Here is a 23990-nt window from a genome sequence, read left to right as displayed (position 1 = left end):
TTCCTCGTGTCTGGGAAGGTGCAGCGCAGCCTCGCTTCTCTCCCCACCTGTCTCAGGATCTGTCATGCCGATGGCTCGGCACTTCCTCCTGGGAGCCGAGAGAGGGGCACGCAAGTCTGGAGCTCTGTCCTGCGGCCGGTCGCTGGCTTGGAGCCGGGCTAGGCTGGGCGTGCTTGACGAAGGTTTCCTTTGCAAACCCCAGCACTCCACCCCGCAAAGCCAGGAGCAGAAGCTGTTCAGCCTGGAAAAAGTCAGGGCAGGGGACCCAACTCCCTGTCCTCTTCCCTAGGCAAGAAGCTTATAAAACTGGAGGGGGGGTCTTGGTTTTTCTCCTTCTTCACCTAGTTCCCAGCGCCAGAAATAAAGCAGCCTGAGAGAAACCAGCTTTCTAAGAAAGGTTCACAGGGAACTTCCACCGTAGCCCACCCAAAAGAAATACACGCAGCACCTCCTACCCACTCAGCCCCGTGACATCTCACGGCATCAGGGGATGCGTTGAAACTCCAAACTGAGACCGCTTAAAACTGATCTGGGCGATCGCTTTCATAATCCATCTACACTCCTTAATTCGGCTCAGCCTCCCCCAACCATCTGATGCTTTCCAGATGTGTTGGGAGGAGAACTCAGAGGTCCAGAGACATCTGGAGGGCACCTGGTTGGTGAAGGCAGTGCAGATCCGGGGACTTGCCACGCCTTTTTTCTTACTCCGGAGTAATGCGCGAACCTGGCTTACCGATGCCCCGCTGTCCGCCCCCTCCCCTTCCTTTTCACCCCCGTGTGAACGGAAACGGGCGAGTACGAAGGCGTCCCATTTCAGCGCGTGACCCTGCTCTCGGCCACTAGGTGGCACGCTCCCCTCGCGGTACTGTACTCCCGCTCGGCCAATGGAGGTGGACGAAAGCGGCAAAGGCGGGGTCACATGCCATTGATGGCCGGGAGCCCCGCCCCTTTTAATTCATCTTTCTCAGAAATCCGGCCTCTACGCCCAAGCTCCCCCTTCCGAGGCGGCGACCCGAAGAACGCCGCGGATCCAATCCGCGGGAAGCTTGGCGGTTGCTAGGGGCGAGCCCTCCGCCTCTCGCTTGTGCCGAGCGGGAGCGGGGTTGCCAGGGGCGAGGCCCGGGATATGATGGGCAGCTGGGCCACGCCCCTTGGGTCTCAGCCGCGGAGGCTGAGCCGGAGCTCTCAGAGCGAGAGCGTGAGCCGCTGGCAGAGCATCGCGGAGCGGGGCGGATGCGCGCTGAGGGCGAAGTCGGCGCTCGCTGGCAGGCGGTGTGCGCGGAGCCTCCTGGTCTTGCGCGCCGGGAAAGGCGAAGGGAGCCGGGCAGCTCGAAACAAGTCGGGCCGAAGGTTCGGAGTTGCTGGCACCGGTCCAGCCCTGAAGCCCAGGATCCGTGAAGGCGGCCGGAACGCGCCGGACCGTCCCCGAGGGCCTGGATACGCCGGAGCAGGGTCGAGCCGCGACGATCGCAGCGCTCGGTGGCAGCCCGGCGGGACCCGGGACTAAGCGGAGAGACCCCCTGGTTCGGCCCCGAGCTGGATCGGCCCGGGCGCCCCCGAAACGCCTCGGACTCCGGCGGGGTTGGCGCGGCACAGCTGGACTTGTCGCGGCCGACGCGCGCCGGGAGGGTCTTGGCGAGCTCCGGGGGAATCCGAGCGGCGGCCGGGTCGGGGGCTGCGACGCGGGGGCCGTGTGTCGGCCGGACTCGTGAGGCATCTCCGCGCCGGGCTCGGACGACGAGGAGGGACCAGCGCCTTGGCCGGACGGCGCCGTTCCGAGCCTGCCGGCGCCCCGGGTCGCTTTCCCCGCGCCCGGAGGAGTTTAACCGCGGGAGCTGAAGCGAGCGGGGGACTCCGCCGGGTCCGCGCGCTTGGCGCCGCCGAAGGGCTCCGAGCCAGCCCGGGGCTCAGGATCCTGCAGCCGCCCCGCCGCCGGGCTCCGGCCCCGCGATGGCTGCGGCCCGCCCGGGGGCGCCCCGGCTGCTGCACCCGGGGACGGTCCTGCTGCTGCTGCTGCCGCTGCTGGTCCTGCCGGGGGGCTGCCGCGCGTTGGAAGGTGAGCCCCGCCGAGCGTCAGCGCGGTCTCGGGGAGGGATTGGCGCCTGCCTGGATCCAGCCGCTTCTGGACACGCGTGCACGTGGGAACGAGCTCTCTTGGGAGCAGGGGTCACTGGCGTGGGATACGGTGGGGAATGGCAGTCCGTCATTCATTATGGGAAGCCCAAGACACGCGTTGCTCCTTCTCCTGCCTGCTGGTCCACGCAAACTGTTTTGCACAGAAAGCTCGGACCTGTCCTGCGAAGTGCTGGCCCGACCGTTGTCCCCGGGCACCCTTCTCACCCCATCCGGGAGCCTTCCTTTCCCCCACACCCAGATTGTCTAACAGAGGCCAATAAACCGTTCTCTGGAGACCTGAGTAAAGCATATGTTCGCTGCCCGGCTTGAGGGCCCAGTTTATTTTCAGTTCTTTAGCTTTCCTGAACTCCCTTGCCGAGATTTCTCTCCCTATCCTCCTTAAGAATTGGCGAGGCTTTGCAGATAGATTGTGTTAGAAGCAGCCGAGGAGATCAGTCTGAAATCCGTGGGACGATCTTAGCTATGCACAAGCTAAGTCCTCCTTCATTTCGCATCAGCTGTATTCACACCAGCCTCTATCCCCACAGTTTGCTCAGCCCAATTTCCCGGGTTCAGAGGAGCCCCCATGGGCTGGGCTCTCCGAGCACGGTAATGCAAAGTGTGATTGGTTAGGTTGTCGGTGTACGGTGAGGGCACGGCCAACCCGAGTTACGTGCTTGTCGCCCAGCTAGAATTTTTCACAGACACAGTCCTTTCAAACCTGCCCATTGAAATGGGTGAAAATACGCAGTTGATGCTTGATGAGAAGCTCAGAAAAATAGTTCATCCTCGCTTTTAAATTACAGCCCTTTCTGATGAATTTGGAAATTCTCCGTTCTCTTTGTCACGGGGAGAAAATGGGCTCTTTTCTTGCCAGAGAAAGTTCGGAGTTTTGCAAAAGGGGTTGGTCGCTGGGGGAATGAAAGTTGTCCTTGTCATGGGGGATCACAGATCATGCCAAACTAAAATGTGGTTGCTTTGTTTTGAGTTAACATACCGCGTGAACCTAATCAATTGCGGCTTATTCAACAAGTCTTGATTAAAGAAAGCAGGACTTGTGTGAACTCCGTCCCTGTGTTGTGGTTAAGTGCCATGGCTTCATCCCATTCGTGTTTTAAATTTGAATAATTCAAAGAAGCTTTCTGTAAAGTTCAGTAAAGCAGTTTTGCATCGGCAGGACGGTTTTGTGTTCAACTGATACTTTCCCATATTTCTTCTCATTATTTTGAAAGAAACGCAGCTTCTAGGGGGCAATCTCTCTCTGTGTGTGTTTTTTACTTATTTTTATTTATTTAATCACATTTGTGTAGTCGATCCTCTGTTTCTTTTTCTCTCCACTGTATCTTGAAGGCCAGCGATGATGTTCTTGAGCCTTGTTGAAATCCTGCAGGTTGTCCTTTCAAGAACTTGTTCGTAGTCCTGTGCAAAGAGTTGCTCGCTCAAGTAGGTCTATTGCAAGTTTTAGCTGGAGCTGAAAAGCTCTGGGCTCACGTTGTCCTTTGGGTTCTCAACTTTGAGGCCAGCAACAGTGCAAAAAATCAGAGTCAAAAGTACATTCTCCGCGTGGTCAAGCAGAGCAATCCAGAAGTTGGTACATCCTGAAACGTTTTTGATAAACATTCCCATAATTGATTTTTTCGGATTTGTCCTTGTTCTCCCTAAGCGCCTTAATTTCTCACATCCTCTCTCCTAATGATACAGTCTGCAACTTTAACGTGAGTTTTTCCAGGAATTTTCTGAAGTATATCAAATGTTTCCTCCTTCTTTGAAAGCAGCTTAAAACCTGGCCATGGAACATTGTTGTTTTCCTTGAAACCTTCCAAGCTTCAGACCTTCAAATTCAGTGTCTTTTTTCCCACTTCCCTGTTTGATGCTTCCCTGTTTTATTTTCCAAGGCACCTTGTTGGCCTGAGTTGATTAAAGTCCTCTATTTGTTGGGAGACAGAGAAAAGATAGAGAATAGAGGGGTAGACGAGGAACCTTTTCCTTCCAACCATGCTTTCTGAGAACTAGTATTAGAACTAGAAAAAGGGGAAGAAATCTGGCTGTTGCAGAGAGCGATGCTGCAGCCCTTCTTCCTTTCTGGAAATTAAACAGTGTTGGTGGGAAGATCCTTGGTGGGACATTGATCGCCATTCTGATGAGTGTTTTGCTAGCATCCTTGGCCCATTCATATGTTAAGCTCTGCATGATATTTACACACCAGAACCTTCATGCTTATATGGTAGAGGAAGATTCGAGTTCCTAATCTTGGCCCTGCCAGTCAAGCACATCTGTAGCCCACCATACCCACAAAGGCGAATCTATTTTTTCAGAGGCCTGCGTTACAGTACTACAGCTGGGGTGGGGTGGGGTTCCTGCTCTTCCAGTGGTCTCCATCCATTGTCTTAGTTCTCCAGGGTCCCCCAGTTGGCGTAGCCTTTATTCCAGAACTGATTGCTCCAGTGCAGTGGGTTCTTCGTTTCCTGGGTGTTGGGGTTGGGTGGCCATCAAGTTCAGCAGGGCAGAATGGGTGGCAAAGGGCCTTCTTAACCAGACTTTCTGACCCCGTTGAGCAGGATAAGGAATAAAGGCAGAATTTCCACAGGAGCTTTGTTCCGTAAGCAAGAGGGAAGGGGGTGGAAAATTCAGACCGTTGGTTTCTCCGCCGCCTTCTGAACCGCTGCAAACAAACTCTGGCTCTGATCAGATAATTGGAGGTTCGTGCATTAACCATGCCACCATGGTTAATGCACAAAAGCTGGCTTCTTAACCTGCCCATTTTTTCTCCAGTTTTTCCACCAGCTGGACTCTGTAAATTGATTAATAGTGTGCGCTGCATACGCTGTGATTTATAAGTCAGACGCTCTTGACTCCAATCAAGAAGAATGTGGGCTCACGCCCTTCCCTCCCTTACATTGCCATTCCTTTCCCATTTTATGTAGGGTTTTATTATGGATGGTCTGGGGGACTATACAAATGAAAAATAAAATTGAGAAAGTGAAATCCAAAAGGGGCAGCAAGATTGGAATGGTTGTTAACGGTAAATCTAATAAACCCATCACGTTTCGTGCCAGGAATAAATCTGTATGCGCACGCTCCACGTAAGTGGTGGCTGTAGTTCCCCAGTGATCCTGCTCCTTTGCTCTGTGGCCTGTCAGATTTGGCTTGCCAAAAACACGTAACTCCCAGCTCGTTTTGTCACCTTTTCCTGGAGTTTGTGGTTGATGGAGGGGGCGGGCAGTGTAGGCATACCCAGGTTTTTAGTGTTAGCTGGTTCTTTTTCCCCTTGCTCTCCTCGCCAAACCCAGTGGCATGGAGACACTTTTGCATGGGGCTCCTCACTTTGCCTCCTGCGATGCGAGGTAGGATCTTTTGTCTCTCTACAAGGGAGTGCCGAAGAAGAGACAGGCTTGGGAAGAGGACCCGGTTTTACCAAGAAGGGTTGCCGGAGAGCTTTGTGGAACTGGAAAGAAAAAGAGGATTTCCTGCAGGTTCCAGCGTAAGCATGTGGGGTCTGTCTGAAGCTACCGTGTGTTTTTCCCCTCCTGTCCAGCAGCATCTCGGTGGAAGGAAGCTTTGGCCCAGAAGCAATACGTGCTTGGTTTTCTCTGGCAAAGGAGGCGGCTAACAGAGGTCCCTTGAGAACGGCTTTCCTCCTCGGCCAGCAGCTGCGGTTGTCGGAGGGAGATGGAGGGAGCTCTCGGCTTCAAATGCCAGCGTCTTCTCTTGCTTCTTCCTGAGCTTTACCCCCAGTCCTTCATTTCCATCTCAGAAAGCCAGCTGGAAACAATACGGTAGCCGCTGAGAGTCGATTGACAACAGCGGGGTATAAATCCGAGGAGTACATCGCTGTGGTTTAATTTACCAGGCATCAAACCACCCGTTCCATGGCTCTAAGTCAGTGTTTCCCAACCTGGGCTACTTTAAGCTGCGTGGGCTTCAACTCCCAGAATTCCCCAGCCAGCATGGCTGGCTGGGGAATTCTGGGAGTTGAAGTCCACACAGCTTAAAGTTGCCCAGGTTGAGAAACACTGCTCTAAGTGGTTTGGAGCTAGGTTCCTCGAATGCTTCTCCCCTTTCTAAGGGGAGTGGCACCAGATTGTCAGCTGGGGTGCCTTTTGTCCCCTTTTTGATCAGTGCCAGAAAAGGGTGTGGATTCTGGCATGGGACAGACAAGGCTGGACCATCCCTCTGCCTCTCCATTGCAGGAGAAAGGCTCTACTCCTCGGCCTGCTCTAGCTTGCTGGACTTGCTTCTAAAGTCTGTGTGGTTTGTACAAAGGATTTGGGACAAAGCTAGCTTAGCCATTCTCCATGGAGGTTTCCGGTGCGCACATTACAATTCTTAATCGACGAGGGACTTGTCATCGGTCCCACATGGAACCTGTATCTGCATAACCACCCCGTCTTCGTCTTTTTCTCCTCGTCCCAATTTAAATCCTACCACTGCACGTATCTGAGGAAGAGAGTTACAGCTCACGAAAGCGTATGCTTTTTAGTAAAATGTGTTGGTGGGAAAAGGTGCAACCAGAATCTTTGTGGTAACTCTTTGGTGCAACGTTAGGAGAAGGGGGAACAGGGGGCAGTTGGAATTGAAAAACCCTTTGGCCTGCACCAAGGCGGTCGCGCCACTTTACGCAAAGAAGATGCCTCTTTAAACCCTGTAACCATGTTAGAGGGCTTAGGGAGTGGGTCAAAGAATGGATTTTCTCCCTCCCGTTCGGCACATATTTGTGGCTAATGTGGGAATTGAAATTTGCACCAGAGATCACAAATAGGGAACTGGCTAGAGGTAAGAACCAGGCTCAGGTTAGCTTAATGCAAAGCAGGGGGTTATATATAACACTGGATGGATAAAGAGGTAGGGTCGTGTATCTTCCAAGTTTTTCTTGGATTGGAAAAGGATGAGGAGTTTGGTTCAGATTCCACATTGCAGTTTTATAAAAGCTTCTCAGAGTCTGTATTCTATTCCTCTCTGTTGGATTGACTCTGAATGTATACACGCATTTTAGTGTAATGCATGGCCAAAGTGCTGCTGAGCGGGAGAAGAAAAAGGTATTGTATCTTGTGTCTTCTATTGCCCTATTTATGATGAAATTGTGTGTGTGTTGGGGGAAAGCATTGTTGATGAACAACCTTAAGGGGTCAGACTCTGAACAATCGAACAAACTTTTTGCGGACATGATTCCAGCTGCAAAGGTCTTCCCCTTTGACTTGCTTTCTTTTAAACTTAGAAAATTGTAAGCTCTCAACTGTAGTCCTAGTTCTAGCTCAACTTAATTTTCCTGTATGCTTTTTTCTCTAGTTTTTTTTCCTTTTAACCAGCTTTATTCTTCTTTTATGCTCTGCCTTGTTACTATGATCCGTGGCTGCGACAGTAAACTGATTGATTGATATCATAATGCACGTATTTGTGTGCACATTTGACGCCAGGCAATGGGTGTACCCTATTGTATTCTTCTCCGCCATCTCCCCTCCTTACATGACTCTTAGCGTATGCTTTTGCTATTTTCTTGACGCAGAGAAGTCTGCTTTCCTTTTAATTACAGTTCACTGAACTGCCTCCTCTCTCAACGGGGATGTGATAGCCCTGCTGTTTTGTTGATCCTTTAGGATAAGGCTGAGCAAAATCCTGTCCAAGAACAGTAGGAGCCTCAGACAGCTTCATTCAATCTCCTATTCCTTGCAAGCTGCCCCATCCATATGGGGAGAGGGAGAGTGATCCTTTGAGCCCGGAAATGGAGCAGCTAATTGGGGATGGGGGCAAATGTACATTTCTAAGGGCCTTCACTCCCTAGTTCGCGGCTGTTCTCTGTATTTTCTGGTCTCCTTTCCGCGTTGGACCCGTTCTACTTTGGGGGACTTGGCAAAATTTGGCTCCCTGGGATGTGAAACCCTTTGGGCTAAATTGTTGTGCCTGTTGTCCTCTTGTTCATCTTCCATCGGGAACCGTTCGCTCAGAATGGTTCTTCTCCAAGTCACATTGTTGTCGTTTGATTATGAGCTACAACGTGTTGCCCAAAATATTTGGGGAAGCCAATAAGCTGCATTTTTCCCCCTCTTTCCATGGGCTGGTTTGGTTTGCTTGTTGCTGGCGGTTGGGCCCTGTGGAGCTCTTAATTAGACATCCCCAGAAATCTGAATCACGGCGCATTTTGCTTTGTGGACCTTGTTTTCCTCTTCCCCATTTCTGAATTGCAGCTTGGCCTGTTCTGCTGACTCAAACTGGTTTGTCCAGATTAAGTGTCTCCAGTGTTTGGTGCCAAAGCAGGAGGGAAGTGGGGGAGGCAGGTGCTTATGTGGCCAGACAGTTTTCTTCATTGGGTCTACGGAGAACAGGGGTTGAGATCAAGCTCAAATTGACCATGGACTTACTTTGCTTTCACCCATTAGGGGTTCTCCTTGCTTTGCCAAACACCCCAGTTGGTTACGTTCATTTTGCCACTCAAGGGTTTGTGCCAAGCTTGGCTTCAACCCTTTTAAAGGGGCATCTGGAATTTGTTGGAGCGGGAGAGGGGCTTGTTTGCCAGAAATACCTGGGCTTTCTTATGACAGCGTAGATGTGCCAACCATCATGGAAAGTCTTACAAGGCTTTATTCCATGTTGATCAGGTGGGATAGAAACATGGGAGGAAAAGAAAACAATTGTTTCCTGTTAGAAATACAATTAGTTCCTGTTCCTCCGTGGCCTTGCATCTGGTTGTAATCGATCTATACCAGTAGGAGAAAACTTGTAGGTGCATTTTACATAGCAAGAGGCATCTTGGGGTTTTTTTTTTTTTTTTTTTTGTGGGTAACAACTGGCACAGCATAAGAGGACTTTGCTATATTTTGCGCTGAGATTACATGAAAGAGCAAATGTAAACCTGCTGGCCTTGATCCCAGTTGCGCTGACAATATTTTTAAAGCAAGACAAGCTGTGTGCGCCGATTTGCCACTTGAAATTTCCTACAGCTCTGTATATTGTTCAACAGTCCTGGCATTGCATGTCTTGCCAGGCCCTTTGTTAACAGCTGGACTTCATCCATGCAGTGGTGGCATTGGAGAAGCAGGAAAGTACCATAGATGGTGGAGTTATCCATATGGTGGCTTTCAAATGCTTGTCTCTGGGAAAGGAAATTGAAATCCTATGCCTAGGAAATCAGCGTACTGTATTGGTTCTGCTTTCTAAAGGTGTACAGATAGTCCTTGCTTAGAAATCACAATTGAGACCGGCAACTTGGTCATTAAGTGAAGTGGTTGCTAAGTGAAACTGCTACTGTATTTACGACCTGATTTCAGTTTTCCTTTGCTTTACACGCCTGCGAAGATCATAAATGTGAGGATTGATCATAAAGTTACTTTTTCATCACCGTCTTAACTGCAGATGAGGTAGTCGCTAAATGAGGACTGCCTGTATTGTTATGGGTCTGTTTCCAACATCAGAATGCATCTTGGACTACACTTTTTCCATTTCACCACAGTGTGGGAATTCTGTTCAGTGTTTTTGTATAGATGTAGGTCTGTGCCCGTCCCCTGCCCATGTTTCTAGGAGCACACAAGTTTCCAAACACCTGTTCCCTAATTCCCCCAACCTTGGAATGTGAAACATCGGAGACGTGCTGAAGCTGAGAGCTGGCTTCTGATCAGCAACATGGACATGTGCCCTACGCTTTGGCAGGACTTCGGTCTATGCGGAGCTTCCACAGATTTATCCCAGAACTCAAAAGAATCTTTGATACTTCTGAATTGCTTCTCCCTCTGCCAGCTTCAGAGATGGTCGGAGTGACTGTCAGTCATGGTCCCAAAGCTGCCTCCTTTCTTGCGATATGGCGTGGCAGCAGCTGCAATAGCATTTGCTCTGGCTAGTTTTGCAAATGAAATCCATGCTAGATAAGGGGAGGGGGAGCCCGCCTTTGCTGCGGCCTCGCTGTCTCTCTCTCGTCAGTTGTCTTCAATTGTCCACCCCAAAAAAACTCACTTCAGGGATTTCTTGGCTAGGGAAGCCGAGGTGTCGGTGTGCCGTTCTGCGCTGCCCGCACTGACGATGTGGAATCTGAGCCCCCCTCGGATTAATGAGAAAAATGTGTGGGGCTTGACCAATTGCCAGAAGCCGATTGATTCTAGTTCCCCAGAAATTAGACTGAAAATAAAAAGTGGGAAGAGGAAGAGGAGCGAGCGAGCGAGAGAGAAGGAGCAACCTAGCCTGGCACTCCTCTCCCCACCCGTCTCCGTGCTTGTTTTAACTTCGGAAGAATCTGAGTTTGGTCTGAGGGGGGTTGGAGCGAAGGATATTTAGCTTTAAACAGTTCCAGATGGGCTTAGTGTTCGCACATTGGGAGGAAGTGAGTTGAGAGCCGCACAGAGATTTGGGTAACTGCCCCAGGCGCAAGACGGGGGGAAAGGCTTGGCAAAAATGGTTTTTCGATCTGTGGACTTGCCAACTGGCTGTTGACTTGCAGAGTCGCTCTGTCTGTGGGGAGAGCCGTTCTGATAAAGGTGCCTGGCACAGTCTTCTCCCTTCCCACCCTCAGATCCTTTCTCCTTCTCCTTCTCCTTCTCCTTCTCCTTCTCCTTCTCCTTCTCCTTCTCCTTCTCCTTCTCCTTCTCCTTCTCCTTCTCCTTCTCCTTCTCTTCTTCCTTTTCCTCCTTTTCTTCTTTTTCTTCTTTTTCCTCTTTTTCCTTCACCTCTTCCTCTAGCTCCCAGGACAAGAACCAAGGAGTGAGGGGAACTTTCTTGTTGCCCTTTCAAGGATTTGGAGAAGGAGGATAAAGCCCTAGCATTGATCCGCATTCTGTTCCTTTATTTTGGGTAGGTGTTGGTAGGGACACAAGCTCATTCAGTTCCAATGAAGTCTTCTTTGACATTCCTTTTGGAGATATGGGGTCTGCCCCTGTACAACAAATTGATCATTAAAGTAACTTTTGCATAGTTTATTCTGACCTCTAACCATCATATGGAGTCTCCCTTGTGGCTTGAACGAAGCCAGAGGAAGAGGGAGTAAGTGGCCTTACTCTTCCAATACTTTCTTCTTTGAATATTATCTGAAGTAGTCCCTTTTTTCCATGATGGCTTTTTGTCTTTCAAGAGAAGGGTTTCTCTATCTGTTCCTCTCTCTTTAGAAAAGAAAAAACTGGAGGTAACTTCAGTAAAGCCCTATATTTATTGCATGTGAATGAGAAGTCATTTCTACAGAAGAATACTAGGAATAGGTCTACTGGAGCAAACCAACTCAATCAGGATCTTCCTCCCAAAAAGCTCAACCACAGGCTACTGGGCAAACCGAGTTTAATGTCACCAGAACCTCTCTATTGCTCCCCCACATTTTAAAGCAGCCTTCCCCAACTTTGGACTTTGGATCCCAGCAGCCTGAGAGAGCATGGCAAAGGATGATGGGAGTTGTAAGCAGAAACATTGGAGATGTTCTTGCAATAGAGGTTAGAACTTGGATATGCCAGTTCAAGCCTAGTTCTGTCCGTATGAGCAAATCTACTTCAGTTCTGGTTAGTTTCTCACTTTTCAGATATTAAATTTTCTCCTTTCTGTGTTTTAATCCATATGGGGAGGGTTATTTTTTGTATGCACTGTTACGTACTTTTCTAATGTTGGTTTGCAATCTTTTGTAGGTAATTCTGCTAGGGATAGTCCCTCAAATATTTTTGGGCGTGTGTGTGTATGCTTTCTTTCGAGGTTTTCACTTTTATTTTATCTTTTCTCCAAAGTGTGCTTTTTTTTTTTTTCCGAATGACAAATCGCAGCACAAAATTAAGAAAAACGAATAACGGTGTATAAGCACATTCCAGTTCGTATATTGGTTTAAAAATGGGAACTGGATGAAATATCAGAGTCTCTTTGGACTTTACATTAGGAAAAAAAAAACAGTTGGCCTCGTCTGATCCTATTTCTCTGACAGTGTTGCTCTCTGCATGTTTTCTCAGAGATAAGTCCCATTATATTCATTGGAGCTTTCTCCCAAGTAAGGGGATCTACAACCTGAACCCCTGAGGATGCATGAAAACAATTGTTTTTTTTCTCTCTCTTGCTGCGGTGCACAGCAAAAAATAATTGTATGTTCTTTCTAAAGAGAATTCTCTTTAGTATCCCCTCTCCTTCCCAAAACAGAAATGCAAATTAGAAACAACTTTCTCCCCGTCCCTCCCCCAATCTACCCCCCAACAAGTTCCTTTTTAGCAACGAAAATCATTAACAAGGATAACCAGTTAATGTTAATCAGGCTGGGAACTTGTGCAGTTGGGTAACTTCAGTGTTTTCCTTAAAAACAAATTTGAAGAAAAGCAAGGCGCGAGTATCTCTCTATATTTTTCTAATATTTTCTAATATAAATTTAGAGAGATATAAATCTCTCTAAAATTAAGAAAAACTAATATTGGCGTATAAGCACATTCTCTATATTTTTGGAGACCAGCCAGAGGAAGAATACTAGTGGCCCTCTCTGTGGCCATCAGCTAAGACTGAAATACTTTTTGCAAAAACCTTACTATTACATTTTCTCCCACCCTAGGTTTGGGTGATCAGCTTTGTTCTGGCATGTATCTTGTAGTGACCATGTCATTGAATGATTAAGCAAGGAAGAAAAATGCTTGTTTGAGCTAACGACCCCCCCAGTCATTGTGAAATTTTGGTGCTCCCCTTTCCAAAGCCAGTGGCTGCAAAGCCATCAAACGCTACCCAGTGGGACCACTTTTGTCAGCCAAATGGGAAAGTTGGTGGGATAGGAGAAGACTTTGCTTGGGGCCCCTCAGCATGCTGGGGGGGGGGAAAGGGGAGCAAAACCAGGGCCGCAGTTGGATCAGTTTGGGTCAGGAACCGAAGACCAGGAGGGAGAACCCCAAGAAAAGGGGAGGAAAAAAAGTCAGTGGAGTGAAATTCCACCTGCCGATTTGAATTAATGAGCCAAAACTTTGCCTCGGAGTCATTGAGAGCTGACAAAAGAGATGCAAGATGTGGCTTTATCAGGGCGAACATTCGTAGGCTTTCTGTAGCCGCTTGCACGAGGTGAGGAGAGGTGAACGCGGGGAGCACGAGAGGAATTGCACACCCCTCTCCCTCGGCTTGCTTGCAGAGCTGTGGCTGGTCAGACAGAAGGGGAGACGCAGCCTGCAAGAATGAGGCAATGGGCCGGCTCCCCCCTTCTTCCCCACAGAGCAGGGGGAAGACCGTGATTGATGAGGCGGAGGTAGAGGGGAGGTCGAGCTGGGGAGGTCAAGCCGGGGAGCCACGGGTCAGTAAAAAGAGACTAGGAAGCAGGAACCTGATTCTGAAATCTTGCAAGCGGAGACGAGGGAACAGGCGTTGCCTGTAGGGTTTCTTGTGGCCCGTGGCTCGGGCCTAGACCCACAAGAGACAGAAGCTGCAGGAAGAGAGCTACCATGAAGCGCAGTGGTGCTGCAAGCCTGAGAGCGAAGGAGGGGAAATGGGAAAATAATCCTCCGTACAAATTTCTCCTTGCAAATTACGGCTTGCCAGGCGGGCGGCTTTGCACGCAGCCCAGGCACTCGGAGGCTCCTCGGGTTGACGCAGCTGCCACGGCAAGGTGGTGTTTCGGTCCGGAACGTCGTCACGGGCTAGCATTCGAAATCCCAGGCGTTGCTCTCGGGCAAGCCCAAGATGGCGGCTGGAGCATTGCTTGGGCAGAGCAGCTGAGGGTGGCCGGCGAGTCTAATGCCACCCCAGTCCCAGAATGACTTGGCCCTGTGGGGGGGGGGAGTAGGGGGGCAGCTTTGCAAGGCCTGCATGCTCACGTCAGGAAGCAGAATGCCCAGGGGCCCATATCTGGCTAATTTGGGGTTTCCAAGGTACAAATTGGGCCCTTCAAACAGACACAGGTTTTTGCAGACTCCGCTGCGCCTGAAGCTTGCTGTGTTCTTTTGGGATATGATTAACACACAGCTTGGGGCCAGAAAGGGGAAAGAATGAAACTGGTCAAACGCAAGGGGAGTTTGACCCTCTTCTCTGTACTGGCTCGCACTGAGGAACGGGAAGCACGCGAGGACTCAGAACAGGAGACGTTGGACTTGACCTCCTACATTTTGCCACAAGTCGGCAACGTTGGCAGAGCAACCAGCTGGGGTCACCGCCCTGAAGATGTTTATGATCCATTCATTTCGGAGCATTACAAGGCTTTCTTTGAATCGGGCGGAGATATGCCAACGTTGGACCTTTTTAGGATCTGTCTTTCTGACATTTTGGGGAGAGAGAAAGAGAGTTCTAAAGGCCTCTTTCTGGCCATCTGCTTGGCCAGCTCAAACTGAAATATATAGTCTGTGTCCCCCAAAACTTTGACTTGCCCAGACACAGACTTTATATTGAAATAAATAGTGCAAGGCCAAACTATTGGATGGGAAGGAGGCCTTTGTTACAGCTGCCGAACCATTTGTATTTATTTCCGAATAAGCTCACGGGGTAGGACCACCAACTTTGGCAAGAGGAACCTTAATTCACTTGGACGCAAACATTTTATTTTCATTTTTTTTAAAGATCTTCGGGCATTTCCTTCCAACATCAGCTTCTGTTTGCCTGCTGTATATTCCCTGATGATGTTACCTAGTTGGGTAATGAAACATCTGGAAGCAAACGACCAAGCTCAGAGAGCACCAAGGACTCTCCACAGTTCAACCCTGAGCTACAGAGATTCTCTATCTCGATCGTATTGCCTTCAGCTTCCCTTCTATTTAACCGCACCGATATAAGTTAATTTTTAGCTTATATCAAATATACAGGCTGAACTTTGCTTGAACTTTGAAGATGACGCTGATCGGATATTCAGCCTTGCCAGAATAGGAATAGAGCGTGAATGTCGACTATCTGTTATGTTATATTCAAGTAGCATTTTGGAGTGTGTGCGCAGACTGAGTCGTGCTACCATTTTTGGTAAAAGCCCTTCTTTACTTTGATGAGGATATTTATGTTATGATTCATTGTCTTCTTCTGGCATCTCCTGTTGGCCTCCTTTTCTGCCTTCTGTTCTATATACACAGCTCTCTGCCTGTCAACGAAATGTTGCATTTAATAGAACGCATTTCATCTTTATATTTTTTGCCTGTGAAAAATGTCCCACTTGTTAAGAAAAAGCATGACATTAACAACAAAGATAGAGAATAAATGGTGCCAACTCCCCCCGCCCCATTGTAGCTTTGAGTACCACATCCCAAAGGCCCAGAAACTCCCAACCCAATGAAAGTATTTGTGGGAAGTTCATCTGGCTGGGTGATTTGGTGAACATGCCACTCCTTACACACCAAAGTCCTTTATGCTAGTATAAAAGCACCATTGGAGAAAATCCTTAACATTGTGCGTGTGCAGTTCAGATAAGCATCTTGGGTAACCCTGCATATTAAATTTATAAATATGTAGGGATTGAGAAGGAAGATCGATCAATCAACTGGGGTTCTACTGAATCTCAAACATGCTAACCCAGTGTTTCTCAAACGTGACAACTTTAAGATGTGTGGACTTCAACTCCCAGAATTCCCCAGCCAGCATGGCTGGCTGGGGAATTCTGGAAGTTGAAGTCCACACATCTTAAAGTTGCAATGGAGAAACATCACGCTAACTGGATTCTATTTTTTTAGATTGGGGGTGGGCAATCTTGTTCATTTTGGGTCTGCCCTCCCTTCTCTGCTTGGTGAGCTACAGGGGAGGTGGCCAGTGACATTGTGATATCAAAATGGGTGGGCTATGGGGTTCCCCCCCACTTTTTAAAACATTGAGCAGGTTTTAAGGAGCAAAATTATTGTCTTAACCCTTGCTCTCAGTTCCTGTGCAGTTTGCCCCATAAGCCTTCGAACGGTCCCCCAAAATGTATATGACCTTGTATGCCACTTAGAGAGTAAGCATGTAAATCCTGCAATTAGTTTCCCTTTAAAACTATGAATGTATAGACGATAATCTTTATTTTCTGTTATTCTGTGCCACCCAAAGTCTTCCAGGTTGGGAGCGGGTTATAAATCCTGTTAAATAAATAAATAAATAAATAATAATAAAAATAAAAAATAATAAAATAGAAATAAATAAATAGAAATAGAAATAAATAAAGAGCCAGTTTGGTCTAGTGGTTAAGGCTCCAGACTAGAAACTAGGAGCCGGCTGGGTGGCCTTGGGCCAGTCCCTCTCTCTCAGCCCAACCCACCTCACAGGCTTGTTGTGAGGAAAATAGGAGGAGGAAGGCGTATTAGGTACATTCACCACTTTTGAGTTATTTATAAAAATAATAAAGGCGGGATGAATATATATATATTATATATATATTATATATATACTTACTATACTCATATGGTGAGATGGGCGGCGTATAAATTTGATTTATAAATAAATAAATCTAAAAATAATAGGTAAATAAATAAATTTAATTAATTAAAATGAAGTAAAGTATTAAGGGACACAAGCCAGGTCATTTGGTGCTTCCCCCCCTTCGTGAAAATAAACTGCAGTGCTCCGTAATCAATTAGTCCTTGTTTTGGGAAGCATTAGGCCAGCCTTCCGCAACCTGATCCAGATGTGCAGGCACTCATGCTCAGAATTTACAGGCTGATGGCAAGAACATCTGGGTGCGATCAGGGTTCAAAAGACCATTCTGTGTCTTTGAGGCATCAGGGAGGACTTTTTAGAAGAAGAAGGAAGAAAAAACAGCCAATTTTGTGCTTCTGGGACATGGATGAGAATTATCCAGTAAGCAGGGCTGCATGAAAGGGGCCTGAGATCATTGCAAAGCAAAAGCAAGAATGGGAAAAAGTTTACTTCTTGATAAAGTGGAATGCGCTGTTGAGCTTGCAGGATTTGTTTTCCATTCCTGACACAGAGCATCTTTGCAGGGGCAAAAGCCCCATGGGCTATTCTGGCTGACAGCGAAGGAAGCTGTAATCCAGCAGCCACACGGGGAGCCGAGATGGTAGATTTCTCTCGGCGCCAAGGTGCAAAAGCCGTGGTTTATCTGTCTTGTGTTTAATAAGCTTGCTCTCTGACGACTCACCCTCTCCTTCCTGCTCCTGGCTCCCGGCGTGGCCTGGGCGAGCAACAGTTCCTATGTGGCCCACACGACAAACCAGCTCCCCTTTTTCCCCTCTGCCCATTGTACGGTTATTAAAAGAGTTGGGCGCGGGGACAGTTCTCGTGATCTGCCGTAATGAGGCTCTTGGTAGTATGAGAATGTGGGATGAGAAGCGAGGGGGGATGTTAGAAAGGCAGCCTTGTCTTTATCTCTCACAGGAGCAGAAGTTTCCCATGCGCCAGGTGGGGAGACGCAGAAGTCTGCTTAAAAGTGGGCCAGTGATGACCTGCCGGGCTAAAGGCTTCTGTTCTGCTAATATGGGATAAATCCTAGGCAGGTTTACGGGTTGGTGTTCATTTATGTTGGCTGGGTCTGCACAGGCAAAGACTGGGTTCACTCAACGTGCTTATCCTGGTCATTTAATGGAGTAAGTCAGTGTTTGTCAACCTTGGCAACTTTAAGACGTGTGGACTTCAACTCCCAGAATTCCCCAGCCAGCCATGCTGGCTGGGGAATTCTGGGAGTTGAAGTCCACACGTCTTAAAGTTGTCAAGGTTGACAAACCCTGGAGTAGGTGAACAACAGAGTAACATACATGGGTGGACTTGCCCAGTGCACTAAGTCACACAAAACCTAACCAAGGCTAATGGTTCCTGAACTTGGCATGTTGTCCAAATGCAGAGCCCGAGTTTTGTCCACAGTAAGAATACCCACCATGACAGCATATAGGAGATGCCAGGTAAAAATGGGAGTCACATGTACGTATGCAGGTCTGATTGTGTGGGCAACTGAATGCAGCTAGTGTGGTGTCGTGGTTAAGGCATTGGATGAGGGTACGTCGGTTCAGTCATCCTCAGTCGTGACTGCCCATTGGGGGACTTTGGGCTAGTGACCCTCCATCAGCCTCGCCTGCTTAGCCAGGTTGTTGTTCTGTGGGGGGGAATAAAGGTGCAGTCTAAATCTTGGGGGAAAGGTGCAATCTGAATCAAATCAAAAAATCTCTCCATGGAGATATGGTAGGGTAGTGTGACTTTCCTGCAGCGTATATGTGTTGTTGCAATTGCGAGATGGGCAGGTATATGAATTGATTAAATAAATAAAATAAATCAGCAAGCATTTTGTGACAAGTCTTGCACACAGTCTCTGCTGGCTGGCTGGTTTCTTGTGTGTGCTTCATTGTGCAAACCCAGACTGATGAATCTGTATGAAATTCTGGTGAGCCTCTTTTAGATGTCCATTGTGGATATAGCTTGTGGCATAGCAAGGGTTTAATGTTTAATAAAAAGTAAACTCGGATTTTGTATGTTGGTTTACTTTATTACATGCTGCCTGGTAGCTTTTTAGGAAGATGGTGGTATAAAAATAATAGGTAACAAAGACTTAAGTTAATCATCTCCTTGCTTCTCTAAACCTTGAGATTTATTTCCCGTAGCCCAGGCTTAGGACATGAAATAAAGCTCCTTAAATGTCAGAGTAAGGAGAGATAGCCAGCAGAATGGTCAACGGGTTGAGCCAGGACTGGAGAAATCTGAGTTAAAGTCTAGTGTCAGCTGTGGAAGCTCACAGAAGCAATGCCTCAGCCCAACCTTCATCCCAGGGTTGTTGTTGTTGAGAGACGTTGAAGCAAGGAATGTTACATACACCAGCTGGAAGTTCTGGAGAAAAGGTAAGATATGAAACTAACCAACAAATAAAATCAACAGCGTTATTTTTGAGCCTGGGCACACGTAACTGAGATTATGGTATGGGGCTTTTGCATACAAAATTGAATTAGAAACTAAATTAGAATTCTGGGAGCAATATTGGCTGGGAGGCCACTTCTGGTGGCCAGCCAGAATTCATGACCACCATTAACCCTGCTAACTTCCATGCCTCAGATGGAGGAGCCTCAACCCATTTTCTCAATGCCAACAAAGAAAAACAGAAAACAAGCATCATATTGTCCAAAACAAGGATGTGTCTCATATTGTTTAGAATGGACATGTAATTAGAAATAACCACTTAGCGATCAAAGGCATCTCTTCAAGGACAGAGTTCTGATCAGATCTCTGCTTGGTATGCAATCCAATCGCTTGCTATAGGTGTTTAGAGACATCTTGCTGTTTTTTCTTTGGGTTTGTCTTTAAACAAAAAGTAGAGTTGTATGCCTTTCAAACAGTGGACATCTTTAAATAGAGGATTGTCTTTTACAGAGTCCTCCCAAAGCAATAGGTGAATTTCCTATTTCTAAAAGGCCAACTGAGTGTAGCCATCTGAAATGGTATTAATGGAAGACATGGAACAATGTAGAATCTTTCTCATGGTTGTGCCACCCAGACTGACAGCTTGGGAACAGGACACCAGGGCGTCATGTCATTCGAACCCTTTGTCTGTCCTCTAGCTTTCCAATCCTTGTTTTATGGCTGTTGTAACTTGTGAACTTGGGGGGCTGAGTGCTGTGTCCTACAGATGTATTGGACTAATAGCCAGAATTGAAAGCATTGAAGGTCGTGGCAGCAGGGAAATTTAGGTGCTGAAATCCAACATCTGGAGGACATCAGGTTGGAGAAGAATGTCACAGATGCTATAAAAAATGAATTAGCTAGATCCCTAACTCATCTCTTCCCAAAGACAGGTTGGGGAATCTCAAGTGACCGGACGCTTTGAAGAGTAGAAATATTTTTGAGCTCTGTGCAGGATTTGGCAGCTAAAAATATTACTCTTAAAATAAAGACGGTTAGTGAATCTTATTGAGATAATAAATAATGAGTCCTGAATAGTTCTCTTGACTCCCATGTTCAAGAGTGCCCTGTGCATTGATCAAAACAGGAAGCTTTATAACATATCATTATTGGGGTTCATTCAGGAAAATTAGAGTTTAAATTCTTGCTCAGCTATATATGCTAATAAGGGGCCTTGAAACAAGTCTCATTTGTTCAACGCAACCTGGTCCTCAGGATAATTCTCACATACAGTCTCCTAAGCTCATTTCTAGAAGACCTGGAGAGCTACATAAGAGAGTGTATGAATTCAGTGCTAAAGTCAAAACAGATGGCATGCATCAACACCGATGTCAGACAGGCTTGTTTTATGCAAGCATACACGGGCTAGTTTTTCAATATTTGCAAAAGCACATGATTTCTTTATTTTTAAGAGAAGAAAGAGTATCAGGAAAGGAAGCAAAGAACAGAGAAAAAGCAGATGGAGAGGGGGATCCAGAAGTCTGAAAATTATGGTGGTGCGGTGAGGACCTACATGCACAAAACTTGATTTTTTTCAAAAGCTAGCAATCCGACACGTTCCTTGAAAAATTCCATGAAACGGAAGAAAGGTCAGCTGTCTATCTGATGAGATTACAGTGCAGCTTCTGTTCTTCCTTGGGTGAGCTACTGCATCTTGGATTGTTCATATGGTCACATATGAGAGGTCCCATTTCAGGTGCTGTTGCAGCTCCAGCCCCATAAAAAGAGCTGCTCTTGTGTGTCTAGAAAATGAGGAGAGAAACATCTTCCAAGGCTTGCATGATGCCCCCTTTAAAGAATAATACCTACAATTGCATGTGATTTTGATGATCTCATTCTTGACATCTGGGTGTGGTCTTGCCTGAAATCTCCCGAAACTGCAGGAGAGATATTTGCCTTGCTTAATTTTCAGGGCTTGCTGGTGCCATCTAGGCAGAGGAGTCAAAGGCACTATGTTGCCAAACCCTGATCTGGCATATTTCTACAGAGTAATAATGGCTCTCAAGGGCAATGATCCACAGAGCTGTGGTTCATGGAAGTCCATCGGGGGTCCACCTTCCTGTCTTCACTGGCCACAGCCTGTTTGTTCCTTCCACTCCTCCCTCAAGTGGTAAATAAATCCTCAATTTTGGTACATAATTTAGTTTAAAAGGAATGAGAAGGCATTCAGAAATGCAACTTCTGTTTGCTGAACAATGGCAATTGCAGTGCTCTGAAAGCAAAACCCTAGGGAGAGGGGTGCTTGTTTAATTGAGCAAGCCCTACATTTTCCTAACATTTGGTTAGTGGTCTACCGTTGCAGAAAGTTGGCAAAAAACAGCTTTAAGGCTTCAGGAAAGAGACTTTCGTATACCTATCAGAATATGCCACGTGACAGACTAGCCTTTCTGAATTGAATGGCCTTCAGGAGTGTTGAACCAGCTGTTGTGGACATTTTCTTTTTCGTTGAGAGTCACAATCTCAAACTATCTGGAGGTTCCAAGTTCAGAAGGGCTGAGATTCGGAGCACCTTCCATGAAGGAAAATGCCCTTTGCTGTTGATCTGTAACTCCCCAGACTGGTATTGAGCAAACCTGAGCAAACTTCCCAAGAAACACCCAAAATCCACTTTCTCTCTGTTTGCCTTTTCTTAGCAAGCCTTGGTTCACTTTTTCTGTCAAAGTGATGAAGTTTACAAGCCGACACATTGCCCACAGAAAAATGTAGCTCTTCTTCTTTCCTCCTCCTTCAAGGAGTGGCTCAAGACTCACATACTTAATGGTGGTGTGTGTCTGTGTCTGTGTGCATATCTGTTTTTTGCAAAAGTTGCTCCACAGAATAACAGGTTCCTGTCTGGTGGTATGTTGGGCTAGGAAGACAAGTGTTTACACCCTCTGTGCTGAATGATGCTCCTTCCTCTCTGAGTAAACACCACCTGCCCTTGTGATGTGGCTGTGGACAGGAGAAGATTGAGGTGGATAACTTATGCACTGGTGTTGAAACGTGTTGTAGATGGATGGGATCCTGAGGTCTGTGTTGCTTTCTCCCAATTTTCTTCCTAGTCAGAGAAGAATCTCCCAAAGACAAAGAGAAATGAATCATGAGGGATTGCACAAGCTTTGGATGTCATATGAGGACCACGTTCCAAAAATAGAAGAAGAGTTCAACCATTTCCAGTTGTGGAATGGTTCCCTTTAGATCTGGTTCCCTTTATAAAAAGTTTAAGGCATCCTCTTTTTCCAATTAAAATCCTCCCAAAGCTCCAGAAATGTAAAAATAGAACCTCAAATTATTGGTGTCCCCAGTCAGAAGTTTCTGGGGTCAACAAAAAGGATGTTCTGGGCTGTACATTTTGCATCCTTGAACTGGAAGAACACTTCCAAATCTTATTTTGGAAAACTTTCACCGGGCCTATTAGAGTGTAAGGGGTCTATTTCTGGAGCAGAAACACAGAAAAGGAAACTATTCACATGTAGAACTGACTCTTCATACAGTGTTGCACATCACCTTATTCTAGCCTGCTTAATGGTTGCCATCAAGATGGGGAAACTGCTTCTGCTGTATCAGTGTACTGAGAAAATAGTAAGGACAAGAGTTTTGTATCAAGTGCACTGGAAGAGGACTTCAATTGCTCTGAAGCTCCTTCTGGTCTGTTCTTCTGTCCTGTTCTGTTCTTCCAGGCTGAACAGAAAACAAATGCCATGCTAAGCAAATCCCCAGTAGTTTTTTATTCTTTGTTTTAATTTTTCCAGTTCTTCCTTAACATAATGAAAGACAATTCATTTTAGAAATAATTTCAGAGGAGAGAAGAATGTGGATAAGTTTCTCCTGGGTGGTCTGGGATGTTGTTATGCTTCTTGAGCGAGGAGGTGGCACAGGGTGTGTGTGTGGATGTCCTGTCTTTCATTGTACAATCATCTTTAGAGCAGTCCACAATCTTCTCAGGTTTCAATTATATCTTAAGGGAAAATGTCAGAAAGAAATGTCTCCTGTGGGCCTTGGGTGACAGGACTGTGTCACCACCCAGTTCTTGAGAAATGATTTGAGAATTTATTCTACCCCTTCAAAATAAATCAGAGATATTGTCCATCCTGGTTCTCGGACCCCCAGTTTGGTGAAGAATTTCTGGCCAACCCCAGAAAAATAATCCATCTCTCTTCCTTTCCGGCTTATTGCTCACTTGCACAGAATTCCTTGCCCTTGATGGCAGGTCATTCATACAAGTCTGTTTTAAAATATTTTGATTCAGGGCCTTTGATTATTCCTTCAACTTTTGTCCCAACTTCTTCTTGACCTCTGCTTTGTCTTCTGTTCAGAAGTTCTGCCATAACCATGTTCTTACAGGTCAGTGCACCAGAGAAGGATTAAAAGCGATGGGGCAACTTCCCCAATTTGGGTCCATCCAAATTTTGTGGGGACTACAGTTCCCAGAATACCCAGTCACCAGAGCAGATAGTTAGGAAATTTGAGAGTTGCCGTTCTGATAGACCTGGGAGGCGCCAGGTTGGAAAAGCCTGTGGGGTGAGTTGCATGTGGATGGATTAAATGCACAAGAAAAAAAGCTGATTTTAAATCAGTTGAGGTTGTGTGTGTTTCCTAAACAGTAATACAGACTAATTGATTTATCTAGCTATGAAAACATATTAAGTTAAAACTCAATAGACCACTTACACTCCCTGGAAGAATACGCTTTATAGAATTCTTTGCATAAAATCTCTGTGTATAATACGCTAGGTTTAGAAAATGCTAAACAGTACAGTACATGCCTTGTTTATTGGATAAGTGCTAATTATATGTTTTAAGCTATATATTAAGGCTGTTAACTGCACACATGAAACAGCACATTCTATTTTATTAATCAAATCCAGTTTTGCACCGTGTTCCTTTTTTCCTTTTTGGCTGAGTTTGGCGCATTTCCCTTCTCGCTCCTACCTTGCATAACTCTCACAACCAAAGAGCCTCGCTTTGTTAGCAACCCCCAATCTTGCTTACTGCAGTGCATACGTTTTTGCCTTCTGTAGGCAATTTCTGGATTCTCTCCACAAAATGTGTGGGAGGATGATAGGCTCTGAAGTTTCCAGAAGGGGTTTCCAGATAGGCAATTTATTTTTAAGAGGTGACAATAACCATTCGTGGCCTTTTCTCCAATTGAGCCTAACAGTGCAATCCAATGCAGGGTTATTCAGGATAAGCCTATGGAATTCAGG

At 46.7% G+C, this 23990-nt stretch overlaps 1 protein-coding gene across 1 annotated transcript in view; it reads left to right on the top strand.

Annotated features, from left to right (window-relative positions):
• The first annotated feature begins 1197 nt into the window (after positions 1-1197).
• Positions 1198-23990, top strand: part of EPHB3 (EPH receptor B3) — a 97843-nt gene continuing 75050 nt past the window's right edge. The window contains exon 1 of the mRNA XM_007426865.4: positions 1198-2056. Within this exon, the coding sequence (XP_007426927.3) occupies positions 1951-2056 (106 nt within the window). The 5' untranslated portion in view covers positions 1198-1950. The remainder of the gene's footprint in view (positions 2057-23990) is intronic.

Source organism: Python bivittatus, unplaced genomic scaffold (genome assembly GCF_059951505.1).
Source record: "Python bivittatus isolate LINGU-HERP-01145 unplaced genomic scaffold, Pbiv_v1 ctg000980_np1212, whole genome shotgun sequence".
NCBI lineage: Eukaryota > Metazoa > Chordata > Lepidosauria > Squamata > Pythonidae > Python > Python bivittatus.
Note: the sequence above shows the minus strand (reverse complement) of the source record. Positions and strands in the feature narration are given on the sequence as shown.